This window comes from Misgurnus anguillicaudatus, chromosome 18, assembly GCF_027580225.2.
Source record: "Misgurnus anguillicaudatus chromosome 18, ASM2758022v2, whole genome shotgun sequence".
NCBI classification, from domain to species: domain Eukaryota; kingdom Metazoa; phylum Chordata; class Actinopteri; order Cypriniformes; family Cobitidae; genus Misgurnus; species Misgurnus anguillicaudatus.
In genome coordinates this window covers 14,876,892-14,904,718 of record NC_073354.2, presented here as the reverse complement: position 1 = coordinate 14,904,718, position 27,827 = coordinate 14,876,892, and the positions used below count along the sequence as shown (strand labels likewise).

Sequence of the window (27,827 nt, the reverse complement as noted above, 5' to 3'; positions counted from 1 at the left end):
CCATAGTAGAAAAAAAAATATTTTGGAAGTATTGTGATAAATGACTAAGAAAATATTTTGATTAATGATGGTAAGCACACAGTTGATGGTTCGCATTAAATTCCATCATATTTTTGTATTCCTACTATGGTCACTTACTGATGTGTGTTTACCATCATTTATCAAAATATATTATTTTGTGTTCATCAGAAAAAAATTCATACAGGTTTAGAACAACATGAGGATGAGTAAATGATGAGAGAATCTTCATTTTAAAGTGAACTATCCCTTAAGATAATCCCTGTCCCATGTATATAATATTATTAAGATTTAGTTTTGCTTGTGCTTTTATTAGGAAGAAATATAATTATGAATTTCTCTGTTATAGAAATGACAGTTTTTAAATTTGCACTTACATAACTATGGAAATAATAATTTAAAAAACCTTTAAAAACTATTACAAAAGTATTTCTAACCACCAAATATTGACATCTGAGATATCAGTATGGTTAAAATTTTACTTTTCATAATAAGGTTGACTTCCATGGAAGCGTCCACCCACCTGGTTAATTAGTTAACAAACATTTTTTAAATTCTGCATTAGGTCTTAATTTTTATTTTATATCTTAAACCTGCAGATGCCCAGGTGTGAGCTGATATCACATTGTTAGTCAAGATTTTTTTATAAGAGGTATATTGTTTTGTACAAACTAAGGTGTCATTAAAAACAATAATGTATTTTATATAAATAAAACGATAAAATATTTTATTTAACTATGGAATGCAATTTTAAAGCAAATATATATATATATATATATATATATTATATATATATATATATATATATATATATAATATATATATATATATATAGGCTGCTGACATTTAAAGCTCATCGAATATAATTTTCTTCATCAAGAAATTTATTCTGAAGAAATTTCACCTGCCTTTATGTTTCCGACTTTTATTTTGACGGCATATTCGGAATCCGGAAGTAAAAACAAATGTGACGTTTCTTGTGGATCTTCACGAAGGTAAGCCTGTCATGCAGCAATCATAAAATCATATTCCTGTTTTTACTATTCATAGTCAAATGTGCAATTTAACTGTAAGTCAGAAATGAAAATTACCACTACTCATAGATTACATTGTAAGTGATATATCATACGGTAGGACATGTAATTTCGTAACGGCTGCAGTTTACGGTGACAAAATCATTTCGATAAATAAAAACGTTCAATGAATGAAGTCAGATCTTTATGGTCGTATGTCTTGTTGTCATGTCATAAACATGAACGCTTCTGTGTTTGGTCAGGTCCTTGTGAATAAACGGCAAGTGTTAACACTAGACTGATGTTCAACTCAGATTTCTGTGGGATTTTTTTTAGATGACACGGGCCAAACCAGAGGATGACGAGTACTGGACCAGATCAAAATTAAAAGCTTTCACGTTTGATGATGAAGACGATAAGTTTTCACAAGTAAGTCCATTGCTATTGTGCTGCTGAGCCCTGTGGAGTCCACCACCCTATTTACTGTATGAATCCCTGGACCCATGGACCTACTAACTACACCAGGGGTCTTCAACGTTTTTTGGGTCGGGGACCCCTTAGATGAGAGAGGCATGGAGCAGGGACCCCCTAATACTAAATGTGTAAAACAGAGCTATTTAAGTAAGCAGTAAGGTACGAGAGGCTGCCTTTTCGTATTAGGCACAACGCAAAGTGGAGTAAGGTACAACTGATGACCAATCAGAATCAAGGACTGGAAATGTTTTATAAATAGAAACAAACCATATTGTCACACAGCCATACTATATTAACATGCATCATTTTTTTGTTAAAGTAGATTTAGTTTTTATATTAATAATGATAATAATAATAATAATAATAATATATTATTTTAAGGTATTTGCAGTGTAATATATTTTCATATTACTGTGAATTGGACAAGGGCTTTCAGTTTATAAAGATGACTGATCATGGTGAATGGCACAAAGACTCTCTATTCTGGTGGAGATAGTGGTTGTGCTACTTTATAATTTTGAGGTCTGTTGCCTTTCTCGTGTATCATCATTGTCACGAGTTTGAATAACGCAGGTTTATTTTCTGTTTAGCTTCATATCAGACTCAGGAGAACAACATGCAACGAGTCCGAGCGCATCTCTTTGGGGAAAGTTTTTGAGAGGCGGATTTCAACCTGACTATAAATCTTGCACAAAGCACCATCACGGTGCGCGTTTCATTAATTTTTAAATGCGAGCGATAGTTTTGTCACAGTTTAAAATGTGGACGCGATGTGGTGTCATTTGTCTGTTGAATTAGCGCTTTAAATCTGAACCGCGTGAAACAGCCGTCCAAGTTCAGAAATATAGATGAGACAACATGTCGCACTGATTCTAAAATGACATTCTGAAAGAAAGACACACATAAGATTTACCTGTTTTATGATGACTTTTCTGTCGCTACTGCTGCTTCCTGAGTGGACATTTATAATCTTTAGATATTTTATTTTGGTCCGCTGGCTAAACTGAACGCGCGCCTTCAAACCTATGCGGCCACGCACGTGCACAACTTAAAGGGGACGTAACGTTTTGTACATATATTTTACGTTTTAAGCAAAAAATAGCTTGTTGTTAAACATCATTTGGTGGACCCCCTGCAGTTCCGTCACGGACCCCCTGGGGGCCGCGGACCCCCGGTTGAAGACCCATGAACTACACCCTTTTTCACACACCGCTTTCTTTCCTTTTCACAACTAAAAGAGTCCAAACGGGCTGTGAACAGCATTTTTGATGAAGATGATGATGATGACGAAGATGATGTTGAGAGAGTAAACTGGAGTGGAGAACCTGTGGGAAGTATGAAGTTCTTTCTCATCTTTGCTTCTGCCTGCACTGTGTGAATGTCATCTTTCTGATGTTTAAAGATCCTGAATGCTTGTTTGTAGGCATCTCTTGGTCAGTCAAAGAGACTGCATCCAGTGGCCATTCAGGGAGTGAACAGGGCTTCCCTAAAATAGATACAACCCCTTCACTGTCCAAACGGGGATCTGGGTACTCACTGAGCTCTCTGTTTAAAGGTAAGGAGTGTTTTGGTAGTCATTCAGAGAGCATCTAATACATGTAGACATGTAGGATTTTTAATTAGTAGAGCATTGTGTTATCATCGTGAAGGTCATGGGTTTGATTCCCAGTTAACACAAACACTGATAAGATATATATATATCTTAAATGCACCGTGGTTTGCTTTGGATTTTGTTTGTTAATGTATAAATGTGGATGATGTATATAAATCAAGCTCTTTGTTTATATTTCCACAGCAAAAAGTAAATCTGGTGGTTTTCAGTCCTTCTCAGAGTGTAAGTTTAAGTCACTGAAGCATTTAGTATGGTTGTTGTATAAATGTTATTTATTTTCATTAAGTAAGTATCTGTACGTGTCTGCTTTTTGTAGCTTTTAGTGACACGTCTATAAGAACCTATGCACCAGAGTTGCGAAAGCCCAAGTCTGATGCAAAGGTAATATGTTTCAATCTATTTAAAAAAAATAAAAGGATAAAGCAATTTTTCACAATGCCTGTTTTTCTTAATTTTTTATGCTTCGGGTAATTCTAACATAGATTTTTTTTAAATGACAGGATTTTGTCAGTGACCTGAATCCTGAGGAAACTGTGAGGAGAATGAGGAAAGGACGGGTAGGGAGCAGTAAAGATCAATAAAATAATATATAATATATGTGACCCTGGACCACAAGACCAGTCATAAGATGCATGGGTATATTTGTATGTATATGTGGGTATGTATGTATTAGGGCTGTCACAATGATTAAATAATCGTCTCATTGCAATTGTTTGACCTCATCGCGATGATTTCAGATCACAGCAATGATTGCACATCTCTCTAAAAAACACAAGGGGGAGCCGCAGCGTCTTAATTAACGAGACAGTATTAGATTACTTTTAAATATGTGTTATGTGTATTAATATTTACTTTCAGATAAACTTTGCAAAAGATTGAATTTAAATAATCACAACAATGTGTAAAAATTATTTCATGAACAGACAAAAATGTATGAGAATTAAATGTCAAAGCAATAAAACAAGTCAATTAATCGTCATAATTGTCAAAGTCCTAAAACATGCAATTAATCGCCACAATCGTCACAATTTTACCGTCTGCCAAAATTCACAATCATGACAGCCCTAGTATGTATGTATGTATGTATGTATGTATGTATGTATAAAAATATATAAAAATGTTATTTATCATTAGTAATGTGTGTTGCTATGGACTTCACTTGGACAACTTTATATGCGATTTTCTCAATATTAAAATTGTTTGCACCCTCACATTCCAGATGTGTAAATAGTTGTATCTCGTCCAAATATTGTCCTATCCTAACAAACCATAAATGATTGCAATGGAAAGCTTATTTATTCAGCTTGCATACGACGTTTAAAACTCAATTTCAAACAATTGACCCTTATGACTGTTTTTGTTGTCCCAGGGTCACATGTAAAAAAATATGTATGTGTGTATATATACACACTTATGTAAGAAATAATTGACGATGGGCCATTAAATTATAAGAAAATAATGCACACCCAAGGTGGGAATGCCTTTACACCGTGGGTGTGCATTATTTTCAAATAATTCAAAGGACCGGAGTCAAATATTCCGCTTATACCATGGTAACCACAAACATTGCTCTGGTGCCTATTTTTAAGACATTTGGCAAGTTAGGTGTGCGGTTTACTGAAAAATAATCAACACCCATGAAATATATATATATATATATATGTGTATATGTATGTATGTTGGGGTCTCCAACGCTGCTGCTGGAGCGTTGCTGTTCTGCATAATTCCCAAATATTCATAATATTAAACTTGTTCAGGGTTACTTGTTGAAACTGAAGTATGCAGGAAGGAAACCAAAGTATGCACTATGCAGGTTGGAGATGCCCAAATTGTTTCAAAATATTTGGATAAGCAGGTAGTCCCGCCCTAACCCATGTTTGCATGTCACATTACACAAACAAACAGAGCAATATTTTAAGGAGCCGCAGTGTTTACACTCCTCAGGAAGTCAGCCTTTGTCTTTCCAGACAACTTACCCCTTGTTACCCTTAGGGTAGGAACACACCAAACCGACGCCAATGAATTAAGGCAGACTGTATGGTCAGCTGACATTCCCCACGTGCTGGTTACATTTGGGTCCAAAGTAACAATGACACACCAAACAGAGGGTGGCCAAGTCTAAATTTCCCACAAATCTCGCTCACCACAGACCTATTTAGTGATATATCTGTAATGTCTTATGAGCCATATCTTTTATTAAGGTAGTGGTCGTTTTTATTATCACACTCTGGTTGGCTATGCTGAACAACAATCAGAATGATCTGACTCAGAGACGAGTGCCACTGCCGATTTGAGATGAGTTGTCATTTTCACAACGTTGTTCTAGATGTACAAGTGATTTATTTTTTATGTTTGTTTTGCTATCTTAACAGGGATACTCGCTTGAAAAGTTTCGCTCTCTACAGGACAAACTTTTGCTTCTGGATGAAGCAGTAGCTCTTTATGATGGCAATGTCATCACTGCTGTGAGTGTCACATGACATCATGATGACATATTGTGATCTACTTGGTACAGTTTTTTATTATTTTTGGAAATATTGTTTATTCACTGCATTTCCATTTTTCTTATACAGGTCTTGATATATTTAAAAAAGTCCTTAAATAAAGGTGAGGAAAAATTACAAAATGTCACCAGTTGCTCCCTTGTTTCCACCTCTAAGAATTTCTTGAAAGTCCTGTTTTTGTTATCACTGCAGAAATCCTCTGGAGAGAGTTAATGCCAAGAGATGTAGCACTGCGTCACTATCTTCACTATTTAAAAGAGATGGGAGAACAGAAGCTTCTATTGGAGTTACTAAGGTAAGATTACCTTTTTATAACTAAGTTACAGTGCAATTATCTGTTTGAATTTGGTTGCTTGAGTTTTATGTATGTAAAGACATCATTTTCTTTGTTGTGTGCATTGCTTTTGTCTCTATTGTAGGGCTCTTGGCAGGACAGAAGATATGGCTGTAAGTATAGTGGTATTATAAACAACATTGCACTTCTCCTAGCTTAAACACATGACCAGTATTTTTTATCAAAGCTGAAATTCATTGATAAGCTTTTTTATAAAGAAGAAGTAATTGACATTTAGCTTTTGTCTTATCAGCTGTGTTTGTATCTAGTGGAAGTTTAAATGAAAGTGGAAGTTAAAAAGTTTATTTATGTCTTTGCTTTGTATTACATCTGCCCTAAACTATCTGCCTTTATATTTTAAACAGTTAATGCAATACAAAGAACACTTAAATATTAAGGATGAAGGCAAAAGAAAGGATTTCCTCAAAAGTTGCATCAGGTAAAGCTGAATAACATCAGTTCAGTGTCCTCTTCCACAGACCTCTGATGATAAACAGATCTGCTTTGTTCTTAGCCTTCCTTTCTCTCAAGATGATGCCACTCACGTTCAAGACCACTATACACTCCTCGAGAGACAAATCATCATAGAGGTGAGGGGCCTAGTCCAAGTATTTGATAAACACTACCAGACACATGTGCTTATACTTATTTTCTTTTACTATCTGGACTATTTTGTCCATTTAAAATTTCATATTGTAAAGAAATTCCAGTGTGAGTGCAACTTAAGGGGGTCGCACACCAGACGCGCAGCTCAGCGCCGGGCCGTTCTAAAAAAAATGAAACACATTGTTTTCTATGAGTATACACACGCCGGCGCCGACAGGTGGCGCCTGTCCGCGGTGCCCAGCTACGACTCAGGAAGTTGCTCAAATCCCTGTCGCGCCACACAGCGCCACTCACATAGTTTAACATTAAATAACATCATATTTGTCCCAAATCATTAATGATTAACATTGGCTGCTAATGTGTATTTTGCATTTTGAAGTAGACGCTATCTGAATAAGCTTGCGCTATGTAATGTGCACTTCTGGTGTACAATACCTCCGAGTTGTCCTAGACGCTACGCGGCGCTGAGCGTGCAAAAATTTGAGCATGAGCTTCTAGATCGAAAGGTTTTTAATGGGATAGTTTACCCAAAACTAAAGTGTGCTGCTTCTCGGTCACCAGCAGCATAATATGGTATTACAAAAATAACACTGGTCAGCCAAATGTGTAGCCCATCCCTGGAGTCACACTAATGGTTGTACCACTCAAACAAACATAAACACTAAATCGGCCTTACACAGTTTGTTGGATTAGTGTGAATTGGCCTTAAAGGGGACATATAATGAAAATAAGTGTTATAATTGGGTCCCCAGTGCTTCTATCAGCCTAGAAAATTTGAAAAAGATCAACCCAGTAACTTAGTAAACCATTCTCTACAAGCATGTGAAAAAATAGCTCATTAAAATTTGGCTCCCCTTGTGATGTCAGAAGGGGATAAAACTGCTGCTTAATCTGCACTATCCAACCACAACACTGCTATTTAGTGCAGAGATCAGCTCATTTGCATACACATCCAAAACAGTAAATTTTTTAACACACCTACAAAGTGGCAATTTTAACATGCTATAATAAATGATCTATATGATATTTTGAGCTAAAAATTCACATAGGTACTCTGGGGACACCAAAGATTTATTTTACATCTTAAAAAGTCTTGTGAAATGTCCCTTTAAAGCCTGGGGTACAGTGTCAGAAATTCAGCATGATCAACGCACCATGTGTTTGCTGCTATGGAGTGGGTACCAGTATTTGTTTACCACTAGCGCATGCTAGTGATGTTGCGCTAACGTGTGACACAGCCGTCAAATTCTACGATTCAATAGATGTCATCATCGTACAGTCTACATGCTTGTCGTACCCAAGTTTAATCGATCCATTTCACACAATGTGATAAGGTAATGATCTTATAGGAGTGCGAAAATCCTGCAGTGTATCCCGGGCTTAAGGCTACCCCAACTTAAGACTTGAATGCCTAAAGCATTTATCAAAACGGATAGTTTCAGTCTTTGATTCTGATTGGTCAATAGTTGTGTTTTATTTAACTGCACCTAACAATTCTGTGTATCATGTAGCAGCACCCGTAGCAACGTAAGTGTCAGTGACTATTTTTCCAGTGGAAGGAAGACATTTACTTTTTTTTCATAAAGTTGCATTGATACATATTTTATGCTTTAATATTCTTATTGTGGGCTAACCATGTTATAAAAGTAATAAAGTACTTTAAGCTTGCTCTTTTTTTGTAAATAAGTCACAACTAAATGGGTTGCATTGACTCCGCTTTGTGTTGTGCCCAACAAAGCTCTTCAGCCGTGACTTATTCCACGATATAGCACAGCCTTTCCTACATTTTTGCTTACATAATTGTCTTCTACTAAAATTTGTCATTAGAAGCAGACTTTAAAAAAAATATTAACATGTTATGCTGATTTAAACCTACGGAGGCCGCTGTTACAATGCAGAAACACTGCATAGTTGTCCTATAGATCAGTGGTTCCCAAACTTTTTCAGCGTGCGGGCCCCCTTGTGTACGGAGCATTCCTTCGCGGCCCCCCAAAGAAAATTTGTGACAAAAAACTGTTCTAAAACTCAACATTTTAATTAAAAAACATGAAATTATACAAAAAAGTAGTGCTTTTGTTTAGTAGCCTTATTTTTTTAGGTTTAACTACACAGAATTGATGATAAATTAATGTATTTCATAAAATGTCATAAAACTGGGGCCCCCCTGGCACCATCTCGCGGCCCCCCGGGCCCCCAGTTTGAAAACCACTGCTGTAGATCAGTGGTTCTCAAACATTTTTAGCGTGCGGCCCCCCTTGTGTACCGTGCATTTCTTCGCGGCCCCCCTAAATAAAAATTTATGACAAATTTTTCTAAAATGTAACATTTGAATTAAACAAAACATATAAAATTATTCAAAGTAGTGCTGTTGGTTAGTATACTTATATTTTTTGTTTAATTACTCAAAATTCATGACAAATTAATGTATTTTTTAAAATCTCATAAAACTGGGGCCCCCCTGGCACCATCTCGTGGCCGCCCTGGGGGCACCGGCCCCCAGTTTGAGAACCACTGCTGTATATATAGACCCTTTACATCTCACGTGATCAAATAGCCTGTACGCGCATTTAGGCAACAGAAGTGGTGTTGTTACCCATTGGTTCTAACGTGTTAGCAAATCAGAAAGTTTATTAAAACGGTTTCCCAGCATCAAAATGTCTGGTTGTTGCGTTTGGTTGCACTAATATAATATACTTATATACGATTATATATGTATCTGGCAACTTTATTTTTGCTCATCTGCTAACGTCGTCTTCTATCCACTCCACTATAGTACACGGATCTGGTAGCTGTGTTGAAAAAGATGATAAAGTCAACTTTTTAAAATAACTTTCTCTGTCTGTGTGGCTTGACTGCTGATTCTTACCATAGTTCCGTTGTCTAAATGCGTGCGCATACGCTGCCACATCATCATTGTGTACAAACAGTAAAAGGGTCTATAATGTGCTGTCGTAAAATAATGCTACAATACTATTTAGTGTATTTGAATACTGTCAAAACCATACTCATGTGTGAGATGAAAAATAATCAATCATACTGAATTAAATAGATGCATTAAACAATTGTGCTTTCATTGGCATGGAATTTTGCTTATTTTCAAAACATCTCGAGAATGAATTAATACCTAGTACACTAGTAGAAACCACACACATGACCCTTAATAGATTTCTGTTCCTTTATTTAAACTGTAGTAAAGCAGGAACAAAAAAAGTACATCACCTTAAAGTGGTGTTATAAAAGTATTTCCTTTTTATCTCTTCACTCTTCCCTTTTCCTGCGTTTGAGTGTGATGTGCTGGTTTATTGGGTGTTTCTGTACAATAAGAGGAAAGTAATTGGGATGGGCCATCCCAAACTAAGTTGTAAAGCAGATGTTTCCTTTGTGTTATGAAGAGCATGGTCACTTTACCTAATGCACAATGGCATGAATAAATAAACTTGAGTTTGCATCGACTGGTTGTCTAATATGAACATGTGTTACCTTGCGGGTACAGCTGCATTAAAATGTATTTAACTGGTATGTTTGCTTTGCTTTACCAGGCAAGTGACAAGAACGCAGATGGTGAAATTTTTAAAAGGTTCCCTAGAAAAGCATCTATCTTAAATATGCCAATCATCACAACACTTTACTACTCCTGCTTCTACCATTATGGAGAGCCTGAGGTACATACTGCACTTTTTATTCAGAAACTACTGTGTTACAATAAATAACATACTGTATACTGTATATGTCCAACATCTTTAAATAATTGTCTATGTTTTGCTTTTTTAACTAAAGGGAACTTACAGCAGCCCTGCGAACATTAGAAAAACCTTTAGGGTAAGATATTTTTACTCCACTTTAAAGGCCCTGTTTACACCTGGTATTAACATGCGTTTTGGTCAACTCTAAAAACAGGTGTAAACTGCCTCCTAAATCTTTTTTAATTCAGAGGAAGTCAAAAAAGCATTCGACCACATTGCCTTTGTGATGCAGAACCTCATGTGGTCGAATGTGTTTGAACCGCCACAAAAGACCGCACCTACTATCCACCTACTGACCTCATAATTATGTAATGGGCTTGGGACGTTTTGCAAGTGTGTAAAAGTTACATAAGCATATTTCGTCCTTTGCTCTAACATATCCGGCAAAGCCCTCACGCTTGTACAAAACGTTGTGCAGCATGTTTGCTAACAACACATGCAGCTGTATTCTGACATAATATTAGTGCGCATCAGCTTAAACCTGTCATTACTCCCATTCGTGTTTTAAGCAGAGGTACTCGCCCATAGACCCTCCCCTTGAATTAATCAGGAGATAAGTGATCAAAAGTGGACAAAAGAGACGAATTTAAACGCCAGGTGTGAATAGAAATATCTCTCTCGTCCACCTGTGATCCGATCAACCAAAAAGAATCTCTGTAGGGCCTTTGAAAGTAAAACCAGTAAATCCATCAAAACAAATGTAAATGAGAATTATTAGTGACCCGAAAGATAAATTAAACCTTTAATGTTTTAGCAAGTGCACTGCTTTGCACACTTCAAAAAACCCTATATGAAGTGCATGCTAGGATCCTTTTTAAACAGTATTGCAGGAGTTGCCAAGCGTACTGCGGCGCTTGTTAAAGGGACACTTCTCTTTTTTGGAAAATATGGTCATTTTCCAGCTCCCCTAGAGTCACACATTTGATTTTTACCATTTTGGAATCCATTCAGCTGATCTCCGGGTCTGGCAGTAGCACTTTTAGCAAAGCTTAGCATAATCCATTGAGTCTGATTGGACCATTGGCATCGCGCTAAGAGATAACCAAAGAGTTTCAATATTTTTAGAACTTGACTCTTCTGTAGTTACATTGTGTACTAAGACAGACAGAAAATTAAAAGTTGCGATTTTCTAGGCAGATATTATACTAGAAACCATACTCTCATTCTGACGTAATTATCCAGGACTTTGCTGCTGTAACATGGCTGCAGCAGGCGCAATGATATTACGCAGCAGCCGAAAAAAATAGCAGCAGCCTAGAAAATGGCAACTTTTAATTTTCTGTCAGTTTTATGCTGCGTTTACACCATCCGCGGTAGAGGCGTCAAGTGCAAGTGATTTCAATGTTAAGTCAATGTGAAGACGCATTGACGCGGATGAGGCGTTTGGCAATTCTGCCTCGTTCGCGTGAATTGAACGCGTGGCACGGTACACTCGAATGGTGCTTTTTGTGCATTTTGCGTTTGACGCGAATTTGTGTCTGACGCACGAATTGAAATTTTTTTACTTTGGCGGATTTTCGCACCGCGTTAACCAATCAGGAGCCTGCTTGCTGCTGTGGCGGCAGTCCCGCCCGGAGTTACTCATTCAGCATGAAGGCTTGATATTGTCCGTGAGCAGTCACTCGGAGCTATACGACACAAGTTCTTATTTCTATAGAGACAGGAATAAAAAGGACCTCGCTTGGAAGAGTGTCAGTGAGGACATGTGGCAACCTGGTAAGTTGTAAATACACATTTCACTTTTGAGGCCAGCGCCGTGTATTTTCCCCATATAGTAAGGTTACCAAATACAAACCGGTAACTCTCTCGATAAATGCACAATCAACATCAGTCATCTTGCAAACAGATAACCGCATAGCACTTGCGACTCCCACAAGAAGCATATTTTGCCTCTGATGCGTGTCAAATTCTTGCTTTTTCTGCGCGTCTACTTCGCTCTAGACGCGCAAATGCATTCAAACTGTTCAAGCGGCAAACTAGGCGTGGTAGACGCGATTTTGATGCCTGAAATGCGGTTGGTGTAAACGCAGTATTACGGTACATTCACATGGGGCGAAAGCGTTAATGCTTGACGCAAGGCTTGCCTGAAGCGTTGTCAACAACCAATCACAGTGGCCACAACACATGCTCCGGTCTTCCATAAACGTAATCGGCTGGCTCTGCCTAGGTTATTTGCATAAGGTCATCTGATTGGCTGATGCACGCGTTGTTGCTTCAAAAGTTAAGAAATGTTCAATTGGCGTGATGCCAATGGTCTAATCGGATTCAGTGGATTGTGCTGAGATATGCTGGGAGTGGTGGCACCGGACCCGGAGATTAGCTGAATGGATTCCAGGGCGGTAGGAATCAAATGTTTAACTCTAGAGGAGCATATTATCAAAAGAGGTGGAGTGTCCCTTTAACTGCTTGCTTGACTCTTTTTTTCTGGATGATCATTTTTCAGTTACTTATTTCTGTTTGTTAACATTTGCCTTCTCAGCTAATTTCAGACATTAAGTGCAAACCTCAAAATACTTTAAGTTCATAAAACATAAAACTGTCCTTTATGTGTATACTTTTCAGTAGTCAGATGTACAGTTGTGTTAAAAAAAATAATAGCAATGCATCGTCAGTAACCTGATAAAGCACTGTAATGATTAGTAGTAGTAATATTTCTGCATTGCATATTATTTACTTACAGATGTGGTAGTGTAATAGAAAAACAATAGAGCCATTGGTAATGATATCCACACTACTTATTCTGAGTAATTAACTCGTCCATTGAAAGGGGCATGATGAAAAAATAGCAGTGTGAAGTTTAACTAGATAATTTGTTAATTCTGTGAAATAACAGGTCCTTTTTGTGCTATATTAAGAAAATGGGGAAGCAAATGTTTCGCCCATTGTATTGAACTATATCTGCTGCCTAGTTTCCGGACATTGCTTGGAGGAACAGCGTAATTGATTAAAAAGCTGATGTGAAGGGAAAACGTATAAGGAACTGAACTTAAGCCACAATACACTGTAGAGACAGTTTACCAAAAATCATGGTATGGGGATTTTTTTTCATACTAAGGTTTTGAGCCTATTAATCGTATACTAGGGCAAGGGCATAACTTTGGGTCTACCATTGGGGGGGTTAAACTTGCGGCATATTTATTAATTTATTGAATCATGTTCTAGTGTAAAAGGTAAGGTTGCCGTTCCTGTATTAGAAAATACATTGTGATAATTTTACTGATTTAGACTACTTAACGTAAATGCAGCTGTTCACTTGACTATTTATGCCATAATGACACAGTAGTTAAATTAAGTGTTTAAGCACTAGCCAGCGCTGGCAGCTTCCACTTAATTGATTTTTTTGTGTGTGTTCAATATTTTATGAAAAAAGAAACAAGAACTTAAAGATTAATCAATTGCATCACTGTATTGGCACCTACATGCAGCAAATGTATTATGCACAATTACAGATTATTTAAAATATAATACTATCTTTCTTGCTGGCAAATGAAATTAATAAAGAAAACGAACAAAAGTGTGAATATGAATATTTCATATTTATTTTAATCTGAATGATGTGATGATATGGGGGGGGTTATATTAGCTGGATTTGATTTTTGAGGGGGTCATGACCCCCGTAACCCCCGTGCATGGATCAGTTTGAAATACATGAAGAGATTATGTTGCCTTGACATTGCAGTTCCATTGCAAAACTTGTGGAGTGACATTAAAAATGCATTTTTTGAACCAAAACCTAAATTGATAGGAACTGTAGATCATGGCCTGAAAGACCTCTTTCTAGTTTCCAGAAGTTGGTTAACTCGATTTGACACAGATGTGCAGCAGTAATCAACAACAGTGGTAATGCAACTTAAAATTGCATGACCATTGTTGGTTATGCAAGAGTGGTTTAAACTGAAGTTAAATCTTTCTTCAGTTTATTTGAGAAAAATGTTGACGCTGCTATTTTTTTAACAGATGAATATGCGTTTTCTTTGCTTCCTTTAAAAGAACAAGACAGATTTGTTTTGCTTTTATTAGTACACTGCTATTTTTTTGACTGTATCTAAACATATTTATGAGTTTTTATTAACAGTTCCTTGAATGTGTGACAGTTGACTGTGGTTTTGTGTTTAACAGATCTCAGAAAAGCAGTACATACTAACAGCGTTGGGCGCAAGAGCGAAATTAAAATTATGGTTTGATGTGGATAGTTTGTTCAACACCAAAAACTGGCTTGGCTACACCAAGAAAAAATCCCCCATTGGCTTTCACAGAGTGGTGGACATCCTACAGAAGAACAATGCACCTATATCGGTACCTCAGTTTACATAATGAAGGTTTATTCCTTAAACCTTTCCCTTGCCCTCCACTTTCACATTGCACCATGTGGTACACTTGAGAACCCCAATGTGTATTTAAATGCAGTTTAACATGATCTTCAGGTCCTGCAGGAGTATGTGAACCTCATCGATGATACAGAGCTCAAGCTCAGTACGGCTCTGAAATATAAATGCCATGACATCGTCATCAATGTGAGTTCTTCATTCAGTTTATGATTCAGTTTGTTGCTTTGGGGAATCTAAAACGGTGCGTTTTAATCCATGAAGACGTACAGGGACATGAAGGACCGACAGCAGCTTGCTGCATATGGAGGAAAGCTGGAGCGAGACTCTCCTGAGTACAGGAAGATGCAAGCAATTCTCAATAATGGGGTAAGAGCGGGAATTTTCATGATTTCAAAATAAAGACAGTCTGTCACAATGGGTGAGTAATCGCTTTTGGGAAAAATCTGGAGAATTACAGTTAAATGATTGATTAATATCTTATACCAGGAGTTATCAACATACACAGACACATGCAAACTTTAAACTCTGTGTAAAGTCATTTAATATAAATGCATAAAATAAATATTAGAAATGTTTTGCCTGAACATTATAAACTTGTAGTACTGAATTGTGGAGTTACACCATTAAAGTGCCCATCTTATGACTGCTTTTCCACAAGTTAAATAGGTGTATGAGTTCCATAAAACATGTTTCAAAAGTTGTTTGCTCGAAATAGCAGATGTGTGAATAATCCATGAAAACCGCGTTCAATAAAATACATCCAATGACCATTTTTGTCCACAAATGCATATAATCTGTGAAATATAGATATATAGTCTGATGTTTACATCAGATTTCGCATGAACATCTTGTAATAGAATAGAATATACAATCTTGAGGACTACGTCGGAACAATGAGATTACACTTTAGGTTCCAGTAAACACATAAACACGCGTTAAAACATAATATATGCAAATAGTGCTGTTATTTCCATGATGACAATGTAGGATATCAACGATGACAACAGTAAAGCATGCAACGTTTTTACAGAGGGACTGCTATCTGTAGCTACCTGGTGGGTGGAGACCTGGGTAGTGGGGTGGGTGAATTCAAACGGAATGTGACGACAAGGCTAGTTACGTCACAACGGAGCTGATTTTGAAACCGTGCAATCTGAGACCCAAGGCAGAGGACATTCAAAAACCTGTATCTCACTCAAAACAGCATGAAGGGATTTTTTTCCAGGTTTGTATGCGTGTGGAAGCATCAGAGACACAAATGAACACCCCAAAACCCAGAAAAGGTGAGTTTTTCATAATATGGGCACTTTAAACAGTTTTTCCACATTTCTTTGTTAAGGGTAATTTGGGTGGTGGTTTAATGACGCACTGGAGCCACCAAGCATTGCCCCGCCCCTAACACAATCGTGAGCATTCATTCAGGTTGAAAGTTGAGAGCAGCTTTCCCGTGAGTGGGTGTGGTTTCAGCGTTTCAGAACAGAAAATCCTGCCTGTTTTTCCTAGATTTTTATAATTTATTTTATTTACTTGCCATTTTTAATGTATTACATTTTAGTATTAATCAATCTAAATATAATGTTTTTTAATATTCCAAGTATAAACAAAATGACAATCCAGTGCATTCAGAATAGTGATGATGACATGTGCCTATACAGGTCCCTTCACTTTCTTTTATCAGTGTTTATTATATATGACAATATAATAATTTGTAAATAAAAATATTTCTATTCACTCTGTTTTAAAATATATTTTTTAAACATTGCAGTTTATTAAAATGACACATTCTTTTTTTTTTAGCAAATCAAATGGAAAAACTGACATGGACCCCGACACAAAGCAGCAGTATGCTTTTATAAACAACTTTCATAGACAATATTACACAAAACCATATTCAGCTGCTTACTATGGAGCCTTAACGTTAAGGCTTGACAACCAGGACTGAGAGACCTTCAGCTTTTTCACTTCAACATTTCAAGGCATCAACACCTATATATCTTGCAAATGTATCAAGTGTGGTCAAAATGAATATGAATCTGGCAAGTGTCCTTTTGCCAAGTGTACAGGTGAATACTGTTTGATCATTTAAAAAGAAACACACGATGGACACGTCCATGGTTGTCGACGTGCAACATACTACATACATTTTGGACGTCAGTGGTTGTGACGTGCAACACATTCATCATTTCTCAACCCCTCACACCTTTTTGTTTGATCATGTTTTAATGTATGAACATTCCTTATCCAATGCTTTGTAATGTATTAAAAATCTAATACAATTGTTTTCAGACTTTCTGGTACACGTGTGACTGAAATGATGTGGTCTTGTTTCTTTTAAATCTATAACCAAGGTTTTCTTAGAGATTGCCGGTTGTTGACCACAATGTCTGGTCTGGAAATTCCCTTAATGTCACTTTAAGGGACTTTTAGTACCTCTAATATATTTTTAGAAAAAAACCATAATAGACAGAACAGTAAAACGTCTTTTTTCATCAGCATTGTTCAAATGTACCTATGGTTTCTATAAACAATCTGGTATTTCATGAAAAAATAACCAAACATATTTACATATTATAGAGAGTAGAATATATACTTTTAGTTTGAATCCATATAGCTTATGTTGCATAATAGAGCATATAGTCGTATTGTTGGTATATTTTATTTACTAAAGCAAAAACATTATACTATCTAGTAATTAGACCATACTGTACTGTAGTATTTATTGCATGTGGACGGTCCTCTCAGTTGATCGAAAAAGTTTGAAGACATTTCAGATGTGAAAGTATTATTATTACACAAACACAAAATCACTTAACACTGCTGACAGCCAATGACAGAAAGCAGAAGTGTGTTGTTGATCACGTGGTCGCTCATTTTTACACATCTCTCATTCGAGCGGTGTAACTGACAGCGCGCGTGCTCTCTTCATTCTGCTGTATTTCACTATGATGGATACAGACGAACTGTGCCAAGTCCTTAACGGCATTTAAAGGTAAAACTGTTTTATGTCTTAAATGTATTTAAAATCCACTATTAAGAAATATGGGGGATAATCATTTAGCAACATTGATTTTCGCACAAAATATGTTTCTCTATGAAATTGTACAATTGTGAAAATATGTGTGTACACATGTTTGACTTGCTTAAGCGTTTTTATTTCTGTACTAAAAGTCCACTCGAAAAGGATCATATTAAAGATGTAACCCCTAAGAAAAGTAACCATAGTTTACAAAACCATTGTTATCTTGTGGTAGCCTAACCATGGTTTTACTAGAGTATTCAACCCCGGGGAGTCAGTCGGCATTGGCTTAACCTAGCACCCTCTTGTATACGAGACATTATTTATACCAGAGCTGCCAACTTATGAGTTCAGCTTGGAGTGAGATTTTTTTTTTTTTTTTTTTGGGGGGGGGGGGGTAATTTTTTATATAAGTCCTAACCATTTGCCAATAGATAATAGTGTGGATTTTAGCTATTTCTGTGTTAAATAGTTGGAAAAGACTGCGTTAAAATGGTTCACAATACAAATCGAATCATATTTTAGAAAATAAATTGAAATAAAAGCTTTTACTGAGTTTAAATGCCTGAGATTAGAGTCTTTACCATTATTTTATACAACTCTATTATGCTTTCCTTCTGATAAAAGTTCCTTCCAAAAAAGTTCTTAAAATCTAATGAATAGGCTTCTGGTCTCTGTAAAACGTATAACTGCAGATAACAGCAGCTTTGATTCAGTTTATCCATTGAGAAAGAGAAGCGTAAAGTGATGATTGGTGATAGAGAGACTGTCACAATCAAATAAACCAAATGAGTACTTTATATTAAACTTAAGCAACAGATAATGTGTATGTCAAGACCATATAATTATATTTCGTATATATTATTGTTTATAGATGTCAAATATCAATTGACTTTTTTCTCTTTTATTAAAACCTGTCACAGCAAACATCACGCAGGCTTGTACTGCTTGCAAACATACACACGCGAGTGATGGTTGATTAAAATTGCTGTTTTCTGAGGGTATCTGCGTGCGTGGAATCCGGGCAATTCTCTGCTTTTCATCCAGACCTTGACGCTTTGTGTGTTCGACTGGTGCGGAGCTGACTGATCGGCGTATGACATCAAAGTAACGCGAGAGCAAAGGTAAAGGCGGACCTTTTTGTAACATTTCGCATTGCTCTCGCGGTAGTCTGATGACCTCGCTGCCGAACTTCCTGCGCAGCGCCACATAAAGTGAAATGCTCTTTGACTCTTTGCAGCAAAGTACCAGCAACATGAGAAGTGGTGGCACCTAAGACAGTGAAGGTACGCTAAAATATAAAAGTGTCAGTACTGCGAACACTGGTTTAGCTACTTACATCGTGCTTTGCTCTTTCACCATCGCGCAGCCGCGCACTCACTCTCTGTTGTTTGTAGCTGGCGCTTCGGCATCTGTAAACAATAACTCCACCTTCTTTGATTTGATTGGCCTTCGCATCATTTTGACTTTGACGAGCGCTTTATGCTGTTTGAGGCACGCCAGATAGAGATAGGCGTTTTACAGTATTTACAGTTAGGTATATTAGGCAATTATTTAATGTCTTTTATTAAACTCAGTGGGAATCTCAATGGTGGGCACGAGCCTGCGTGAGAAAATGGATGTGTGGCGTGAGAGCGTGAGAATGGGGTCAATTGCGTGAGTCTCACGGTGAATGCGTGAGAGTTGGCAGCTATGTTTATACAAGTTTATTCATAGCCGTTTTTTTTGTGTTCCCCTGCTTCTATTAATGTAAAGCTGCTTTGAAACAATTATCATTTGTGAAAAGTGCTATATAAATAAACTTGAATTGAAATTAAATGTGTTTTTTCTAATTATAGCAAAACGATAATTTTCGTAAGGGTAATGTTTGATTCTCTGTGTTTTGTCATTAAACAAAGAAGTCGTGAATATTTTATGTAGTTGTCAGTTTAATTTAGACTCAACGTGTCTGATATTTCTATTATGATGTGTATGAGCTTGTTTTGATTTATATATACGCCTAAAATTAATTTCAGACAACATAAAATATGCATTACACATTAAGAAATGAAATCTTAGCTCGTGTTTGTGAGCAGATATGACAAGCACGCATAGCCTACACTAGACTGAGCATGCTTGAGACTAATGCTATCGGACAAGAGAATAAAAGGTTAATCTGATCCAAAATCATAGTTTCTTTTTAACACCAGCAAGTGTTTTACTGATTGCAAAGACGGGTCACAGGAAACACGTCATTTCTTTCTTGACAGGCAGTGAGTGGCAGATTGTCAACTTCATAAAAGTTGTTGGTTCCTCAAAGAACGGTTCAGTCAAAGTAACTTTTTTTTTCTTAAAGTCTGTAGATCATTTTTGCACTATAAGAACCATTTGTGCAACATTAAGGTTCTGTTGATGCTAAAGGTTCTTACAAATAAGCCTTTTGGAACCTTTCATTAGGGTTCTGTCACAATCCTCAGGATTTATATTCAAGATCCCCTTTTTTTTTCAAAGGAAGGGAGTATCTGTTAGGTCAGCAATATGCTGAGCGAAACCTGTACGTGGGTGGCTTTGCAGTTGTTGCTGTAGCCTATTGTTTTAAAGTGTTTCCCAATAACCGTGCTTACTGCATTTCAGATCTCATTTAAAGAATTTAGATCATGTAATATCACACTTGATTTTCTATACTTATTCAATCCCTATTAAAATGATGATGATGTTTCAGTGGCTTTCCTGTGTCGCTGGGTCAATCCTCTGGAGTAGTGTACAACGCTGGGGAGGATGAAAGGAAATAGTGGGTTTTATTTTGTCACCTGATTGGTGCTGATACCCTACATCAGTGTTGCCAGATTGGAAATTTCCAAGTATCATACCAGAACCTCAAAATTATGGTATTTGAAAGAAAATGATCGTACACAAGTCAAATGTGCAGAATACAGCTATTTACAAACAACTTTTGATAGCCTGTAGATTTTTCCAGTAGATAAATGACTAAGGGGTGATTTCCCGGATAAGCTTAAATCAGGACTAGGTCTTAGTTTAAATATTTTAGTTTAAATATAACTAGTTTTAACAAATATGCTTTACTAAAAACATTACTTGTGTGCATTTTGAGACAAAACAAAGGGCACTGATGTATTTTAAGATATGTCAGTGCAAGTCATTCTCAACAATGATTGGCCGAAAATACATAACGTAAGAAGAGATAGAGTTGTGGCAAGACGGGAAACAGCAACTGCCGAAATCTTGCTGAATGAGAGCTGTTTTTTTCCGAATCCTTCTCTTAAACCTAACCCTAAACCCAATGGGGCGGTTTCCCGGTACAGGATTAGCTTAATCCAGGACAAGACCTTGGTTTAATTAGGAAATACAACTAATTTTAGCAAACATGCCTTACTAAAAACATTACCCGTGTGCATTTTGAGGTAAAACAAAGGCCACTGATGTATTTTAAGATATGTAAGTGCAAGTTGTTTTCAGTTTGGAGAGCTCTTAAAAGTGTTTAAGTCTAGGACTAGTCTAATCCCTGTCCGGGAAACCACCCCAAGATCTCGCGAGATTTAGATGTATCCCTTCTAGGCAAAACCAAGAGAAAAAAAACATGCGTTATACACATTTGTATTCTTCTCACAATTATGATGGTAGACGTAGAATCAACAGATAGATCAATAAGTATAGAAGCCCTATAAATGCAATGACCATTTGAAGTATCACAAAATATGGAAATTATCGTACATTATAAAAAAATTCCCATTATGGGATTATTGATCGTACACCAGAGGCCAAAATCATTGTACAAATACGATAATTATCGTACATCTGGCAACGATGCATATGCCCTACTACATGCATATGCCCTGGCAGAAAATGCTTTTGTCTGTGCTGAAATGGGATATTAGTTGCCCAACTAAATGCATTTTGGACAATTTAAAGTCCAAATAATTTTAATAAATAATTTTTATCACTTAAAAGTCATATTTGAACTTCATAATAACATATATAAAAGTTTTATTTCTTCATGCTTTGAAACAGCTTGAATGTAACACCCTATGCCAGGGGTCTTCAACGTTTTTTGGGTCGGGGACCCCTTAGATGAGAGAGGCATGGAGCAGGGACCCCCTAATACTAAATGTGTAAAACAGAGCTATTTAAGTAAGCAGTAAGGTACGAGAGGCTGCCTTTTCGTATTAGGCACAACGCAAAGTGGAGTAAGGTACAACTGATGACCAATCAGAATCAAGGACTGGAAATGTTTTATAAATAGAAACAAACCATATTGTCACACAGCCATACTATATTAACATGCATCATTTTTTTGTTAAAGTAGATTTAGTTTTTATATTAATAATGATAATAATAATAATAATAATAATATATTATTTTAAGGTATTTGCAGTGTAATATATTTTCATATTACTGTGAATTGGACAAGGGCTTTCAGTTTATAAAGATGACTGATCATGGTGAATGGCACAAAGACTCTCTATTCTGGTGGAGATAGTGGTTGTGCTACTTTATAATTTTGAGGTCTGTTGCCTTTCTCGTGTATCATCATTGTCACGAGTTTGAATAACGCAGGTTTATTTTCTGTTTAGCTTCATATCAGACTCAGGAGAACAACATGCAACGAGTCCGAGCGCATCTCTTTGGGGAAAGTTTTTGAGAGGCGGATTTCAACCTGACTATAAATCTTGCACAAAGCACCATCACGGTGCGCGTTTCATTAATTTTTAAATGCGAGCGATAGTTTTGTCACAGTTTAAAATGTGGACGCGATGTGGTGTCATTTGTCTGTTGAATTAGCGCTTTAAATCTGAACCGCGTGAAACAGCCGTCCAAGTTCAGAAATATAGATGAGACAACATGTCGCACTGATTCTAAAATGACATTCTGAAAGAAAGACACACATAAGATTTACCTGTTTTATGATGACTTTTCTGTCGCTACTGCTGCTTCCTGAGTGGACATTTATAATCTTTAGATATTTTATTTTGGTCCGCTGGCTAAACTGAACGCGCGCCTTCAAACCTATGCGGCCACGCATGTGCACAACTTAAAGGGGACGTAACGTTTTGTACATATATTTTACGTTTTAAGCAAAAAATAGCTTGTTGTTAAACATCATTTGGTGGACCCCCTGCAGTTCCGTCACGGACCCCCTGGGGGCCGCGGACCCCCGGTTGAAGACCCATGCCCTATGCTCAAGTACAACCCGAATTCCAGAAAAGTTGGGACGTTTTTAAACTTTAATAAAATGATAACTAAAAGACTTTCAAATCACATGAGCCAATATTTGATTCACAATAGAACATAGAAAACATAGCAAATGTTTAAACTGAGAAATTTTACAATTGTATGCACAAAATGAGCTAATCTTCAAATTTGATTTCTGCTACAGGTCTCAAAATAGTTGGGACGGGGCATGTTTAACATGGTGTATCTCCTTTTCTTTTCAAAACAGTTTGAAGATGTCTGGGCATTGAGGCTATAAGTTGCTGGAGTTTTGATGTTGGAATGTGGTCCCATTCTTGCCTTATATAGATTTCCAGCTACTGAAGAGTTTGTGGTCGTCTTTGACGTATTTTTCGTTTAATGATGCGCCAAATGTTTTCTATAGGTGAAAGCAGGCAGGCCAGTTCAGCACCCGGACTCTTCTAAGATGAAGCCATGCTGTTGTAATAGCTGCAGTATGTGGTTTTGCATTGTCCTGCTGAAATATACAAGGCCTCCCCTAAAATAGACGTCGTTTGGAGGGCAGCATATGTTGCGCTCAAACCTTTATATACCTTTCAGCATTCACACAGCCTTCCAAAAACATCTGGCCTTGTCCCTTACGCACAGAGATTTCTCCAGTTTCTCTGAATCTTTTGATGATGTTATGCACTGTAGATGATGAGATTTGCAAAGCCTTTGCAATTTGATGTTGAGGAACATTGTTTTTAAAGTATTCCACAATCTTTTTACACAGTCTTTCACAGATTGGAGAGCCTCTGCCCATCTTTACTTCTGAGAGACTCTGCTTCTCTAAGACATACCTTTTATAGCTAATCATGTTACAGACTTAATATCAATTAACTTCTCCCAGCTGAATCTTTTCAAACTGCTTGCTTTTTTAGCCATTTGTTACATCGTGCCAACTTTTTTGAGACCTAGCAGGCATTACATTTTAAATGAGCTAATTAAGTGGATAAAAGTGTAAAATTTTTCAGTTTAAACATTTGCTGTGTTATCTATGTTCTAATGTGAATAAAATATTGGCTCATGTGATTTGAAATTCCTTTAGTTTTCATTTTATTCAAGTTAAAAAAACGTCCCAACTTTTGCGGAATTCGGGTTGTATATCTGGATCTATGAATATGCAAATTAGTCCCCGCCTCTACCTCGTCCATAGATATATTTGTAAAAAAGACTACATATGGCAGTTTTAGACATATATAACCGCTAAGTCCGGTTTCACAGAATGCATACGCGATCTGGGCGTTTGCAGCACTAATCTTTTATCAAAATAAAGCATTCACACTGCATGTGTGAGCATCACAGAAGTAAAGCTGAAGCAGCAGAGCTGTGATCGTTTCAGCACAGAGTATATGCAGCATTCATACGTAATATCTATGTATGACTCAAACTACTGATCCATGCGTTCAACTTTGATCATGTGATTTGGTATATTTGTGACGTAGGAAAGCAAGGCGATTTCATACCACAGGAATGAGACTGTCTCCAATTTCATTGAGAAAATACTTAGTAATGGTTAAGTAACTTTAATGGCAATGAAAAGGTTATTAGTCAGTAATAAAATGCCTTATTTTCACAAATGTCTCTAGTCATTTCATAAGTAACACATTTCGCAGCAAAACACTAAAAACTCTCAGCCCCCCTCAAAATCCCCCTTCCCCCTCTCTAGTCTGCGCGTTCAGCCCAATTATGCAATACAGTGAAATACTCCAATAAGGTGGTGGAGCTAGAGGGGTGTCCGGGCTGTCCAAATTTCATGTGCTACTTTCAATGAATCATGTTTTTCGTTGTGTAAAACAAATATTAAGAAAACCTTAACATACGTTGCAAATTTTATATAACATTTCACCGTATGCTGGAAGAAGATGCGTAGTATTTCTCTTTCTGTGGACTTTTTTCTTTATACTGTTTTAACAACAAAACTCAACACCATGTTTTTATTCTTGAAGTAATCTATTTACTGTATGATGATGATTAACTGTGTTCAATTGAACTGCCGCCTTGAACTTGAAAACGTGATGCGCAATCGCGTTGCCCAACAACACCCTTACAAAAATTAACCATGGTTTTACTGTGGTAAAAGTGTACTACCGATGTTTTTTTGGTGTATTCATTACTATCAGCAAAATCATGGTTTTGCTACACTAAACATGGTGTTAAAATCATGGTTGTCAAAACCATTATTACTTTGTGGTTACCATGATTTTACTACAGTGACCATGGTTTTTTGGTTTTAACTGTAGTAAAACAGTTCCCTCTTTTTTTGGTTGATGGACAAATACACATAAACGTGTCTAAAAATAGCTGTCATAGTAAAATAGTGAGTGTCATAGTAAATAACTGATTATCTTAACCAGATGTAAACATTTTTTTTTCATTCAGTCCTATATGCGTACATGTTGAAGTCTCTGTCATTAAAGGGATAGTTCACCCAAAAATAAAAATTCACTCTTATGTTGTTACAAAACTGTATACATTTCTTTGTTCTAATAAACACAAAGAGATATTTTGAGAAATGTTTGTAACCAAACCGGTCATAAGCCCCATTCACGTCCATAGTAGGAGAAAAGAATACTATGGAAGTGAATGGGGCTAATGAACGGTTTGGTTACAAACATTCCTCAAAATTTCTTCAGTTGTGTTCATCAAAACAAATACATTTATTCAGGTTTGTAACCTACAAGAGCGTGAATAAATGATGACAGAACTTTTATTTTTGGGTGAACTATCCCTTTAAATTCAACTAAATAAGAGAAAATCAATCACTGCTGGCTATCTGTATCTTTTTAACAAGATTAATCCATATTTATTTTAAATAGGCCAAATAATTTTTTGTCAAAAATCCTTAGTGTTAAGTTTAAGATTTATTACGGAGTTTAGATTTCCTGAACAACTTTTACGAAGTTACTGCAGTTAACATGAGATCTTTTGTTTCATTTACAGACAGTTAATCAAATGTAAGAAATAGAAAAGTTTAAAGGTCCCGTTCTTTCTGTGTTTTTGAAGCTTTGATTGTGTTTTTACAGTGCGCCAATATAACATGTTCACGTTTCACGTGTAAAAAACGTATTATTTGATGATATGATGATTGAGGATAATGGATACTGTGCAAAAATGTAGTACAAAATCTCTATGCTTTGACAAAAATTGTTCAAATAGAAAGATAGCCTGCATTGTTTAGTTTTATTTAAAAAGTCTTTTTAAACACCTCCATGTATCAATTAAAAATGTGAAAACATTTTTGTCTTATTATCTAAATTTTTTATTACACTTTTTCATTGCTAATTGCTGTTTCTCTTTTTATTCTGGTCCCCAGAAATGATGCATGAATCCGTTGCATCACTGAGCATTACGACAACCATGAACCAGTCTGTGAACCAGTCTGTGAACTTTCCCTGCGAACTGCCATACAAGGAAGACCGGATTCCTCTAATGGTGCTTTACATTGTTGTTTTTGTCATCGGCTTGCCAGCCAACCTGGTCACCGTCTACCTGACCCTATACCAAGTGTGTCATAAAAACGTTTTTGGCATCTACCTGCTGAGCCTTTCCGTGTGCGATCTCACTTACCTGTTTACACTGCCCGTGTGGGCCGTGTACTTCAACAAACACCACGAGTGGCCCTGGAGCTCTGCGGCTTGCAAAGTAACCGGCTATGTTTTTTTCAACAGCATGTACATCAGTATATTTCTGCTGTGCTTCATTTCCATCGACCGCTATGTGGCGGTGGTTTATGCTGTTGAATCCAGGGGTCACCGGCATAAAAGGATCACTGCTTTCATAGCCATTTTAGTCTACGTGGTGGTGTGCTTGGTTCACCTGCCCGTCTTTATCATGCGGGAGGGGAATGTGGCCAAGGACAGTCCTCGCTGCTTCGAACCCGGCCAGAGTACGGCGATTGTAACAGGATTCAACTACGCCCGCTTCTGCGTTGGGTTTTGCGTCCCTCTGGGCATTCTGATTTTCACCAACAGGGCTATTCTTGCCAACGTTCAGGCCAGCACAGGACTCCTCCCCCAACAGAAAGAAAAAGTTCGCTATCTGGCTGTGGCAGTCGTGGCTTTGTTTTTGGTTTGCTTCGCTCCTTACCACATTATCTTGCTTATACGTGCCATTACCTATCACTTTCCTAAGATACAAGATGAGTGCGACTTTCAGCGGAGTGTCTACACGTCCTACAAAATCTCACTGGGTCTGTCCACTTTGAACAGTGCCGTTAACCCCATTCTCTACGTGCTCTCGAGTAATAACATCCGGAAGGAGATCCGAATAAGCATGGAAGCACTCTGTAACAGAATGAGTCGGCCATCAACACCCAGTAGTCAACATAACACGCACAGTTCTAAAAACAATTCAGGACCTGTTCCCACAAAGGGAGATGAAGGGAACGCAACTTGTCCCATTTCGTGCTAAAAGTATTCATTAATTTGTCATTTGTTTGCTTGATGCTTCAGCAGACCTTTGCTATGACATTCAGTTTTGTTACACAACAACACTTTTTGAGGTAGCTTGAAATGAGACCCTGATCTTACATCACTAGGTAATTTTTTACTTAAATAAAAAAACTTCTCATCAATTTGTGTGAACTGAATATCTTGCATTCGACTACAGCATGCTTTTTACCTGTTTGAATAGCATGAAATAGTCTTGCTGTCTAGCGTTGAAGTTTTTTTGACCACAAATCACCCAACTTAGACAGGATGGAACCACGTCACTCGTACAGCACACGTACAAGACAGGATGGAGCCACATGTTCAACAGTGTGGGTGATTATATAATTGCAGTCTTTACGCATACAGTCTTTACTCATAATTTATTGGTAAATTGCAGTTAAGATGTCATGGGTGAACATAACCGTTCTGGTAAATCAGTGTTGCCAAATTAACAGGATGTTAGATTACCGGTAATTTATCTATATATAACTTCATCTATGTGAACGAAACGACGTCATACCGGACTGACAGCTTC

The 27,827-nt window shown here is 37.0% G+C and overlaps 2 protein-coding genes across 3 annotated transcripts; both read left to right on the top strand.

Annotated features, from left to right (window-relative positions):
- Positions 1-943: 943 nt before the first annotated feature.
- Positions 944-16,919, top strand: vipas39 (VPS33B interacting protein, apical-basolateral polarity regulator, spe-39 homolog). 2 transcript variants are annotated; one of them, XM_055185935.2, is made up of 19 exons: positions 944-1,013; positions 1,368-1,460; positions 2,737-2,839; positions 2,929-3,060; positions 3,301-3,339; positions 3,434-3,498; positions 3,618-3,674; positions 5,490-5,582; positions 5,691-5,724; positions 5,814-5,916; positions 6,041-6,068; positions 6,321-6,394; positions 6,470-6,545; positions 10,101-10,223; positions 10,339-10,380; positions 14,424-14,600; positions 14,729-14,818; positions 14,894-14,998; positions 16,430-16,919. In XM_055185935.2, the coding sequence occupies exons 2-19, from the start codon at positions 1,368-1,370 to the stop codon at positions 16,448-16,450; spliced, it is 1,455 nt and encodes a 484-aa protein (XP_055041910.2). In that variant the 5' UTR covers positions 944-1,013; the 3' UTR covers positions 16,451-16,919. The 2 variants fall into 2 exon arrangements, with proteins under 2 accessions (XP_055041910.2, XP_055041911.2); XM_055185936.2 differs by lacking the exons at positions 944-1,013; positions 10,101-10,223; positions 10,339-10,380.
- A 138-nt stretch (positions 16,920-17,057) lies between these two features.
- On the top strand, positions 17,058-27,435 carry gpr132b (G protein-coupled receptor 132b). The gene is made up of 2 exons (XM_055185938.2): positions 17,058-17,621; positions 26,176-27,435. Exon 2 carries the CDS (start codon positions 26,178-26,180, stop codon positions 27,270-27,272), a length of 1,095 nt encoding a protein of 364 aa, XP_055041913.2. The 5' UTR covers positions 17,058-17,621; positions 26,176-26,177; the 3' UTR covers positions 27,273-27,435.
- The last annotated feature ends 392 nt before the right edge of the window (positions 27,436-27,827 follow it).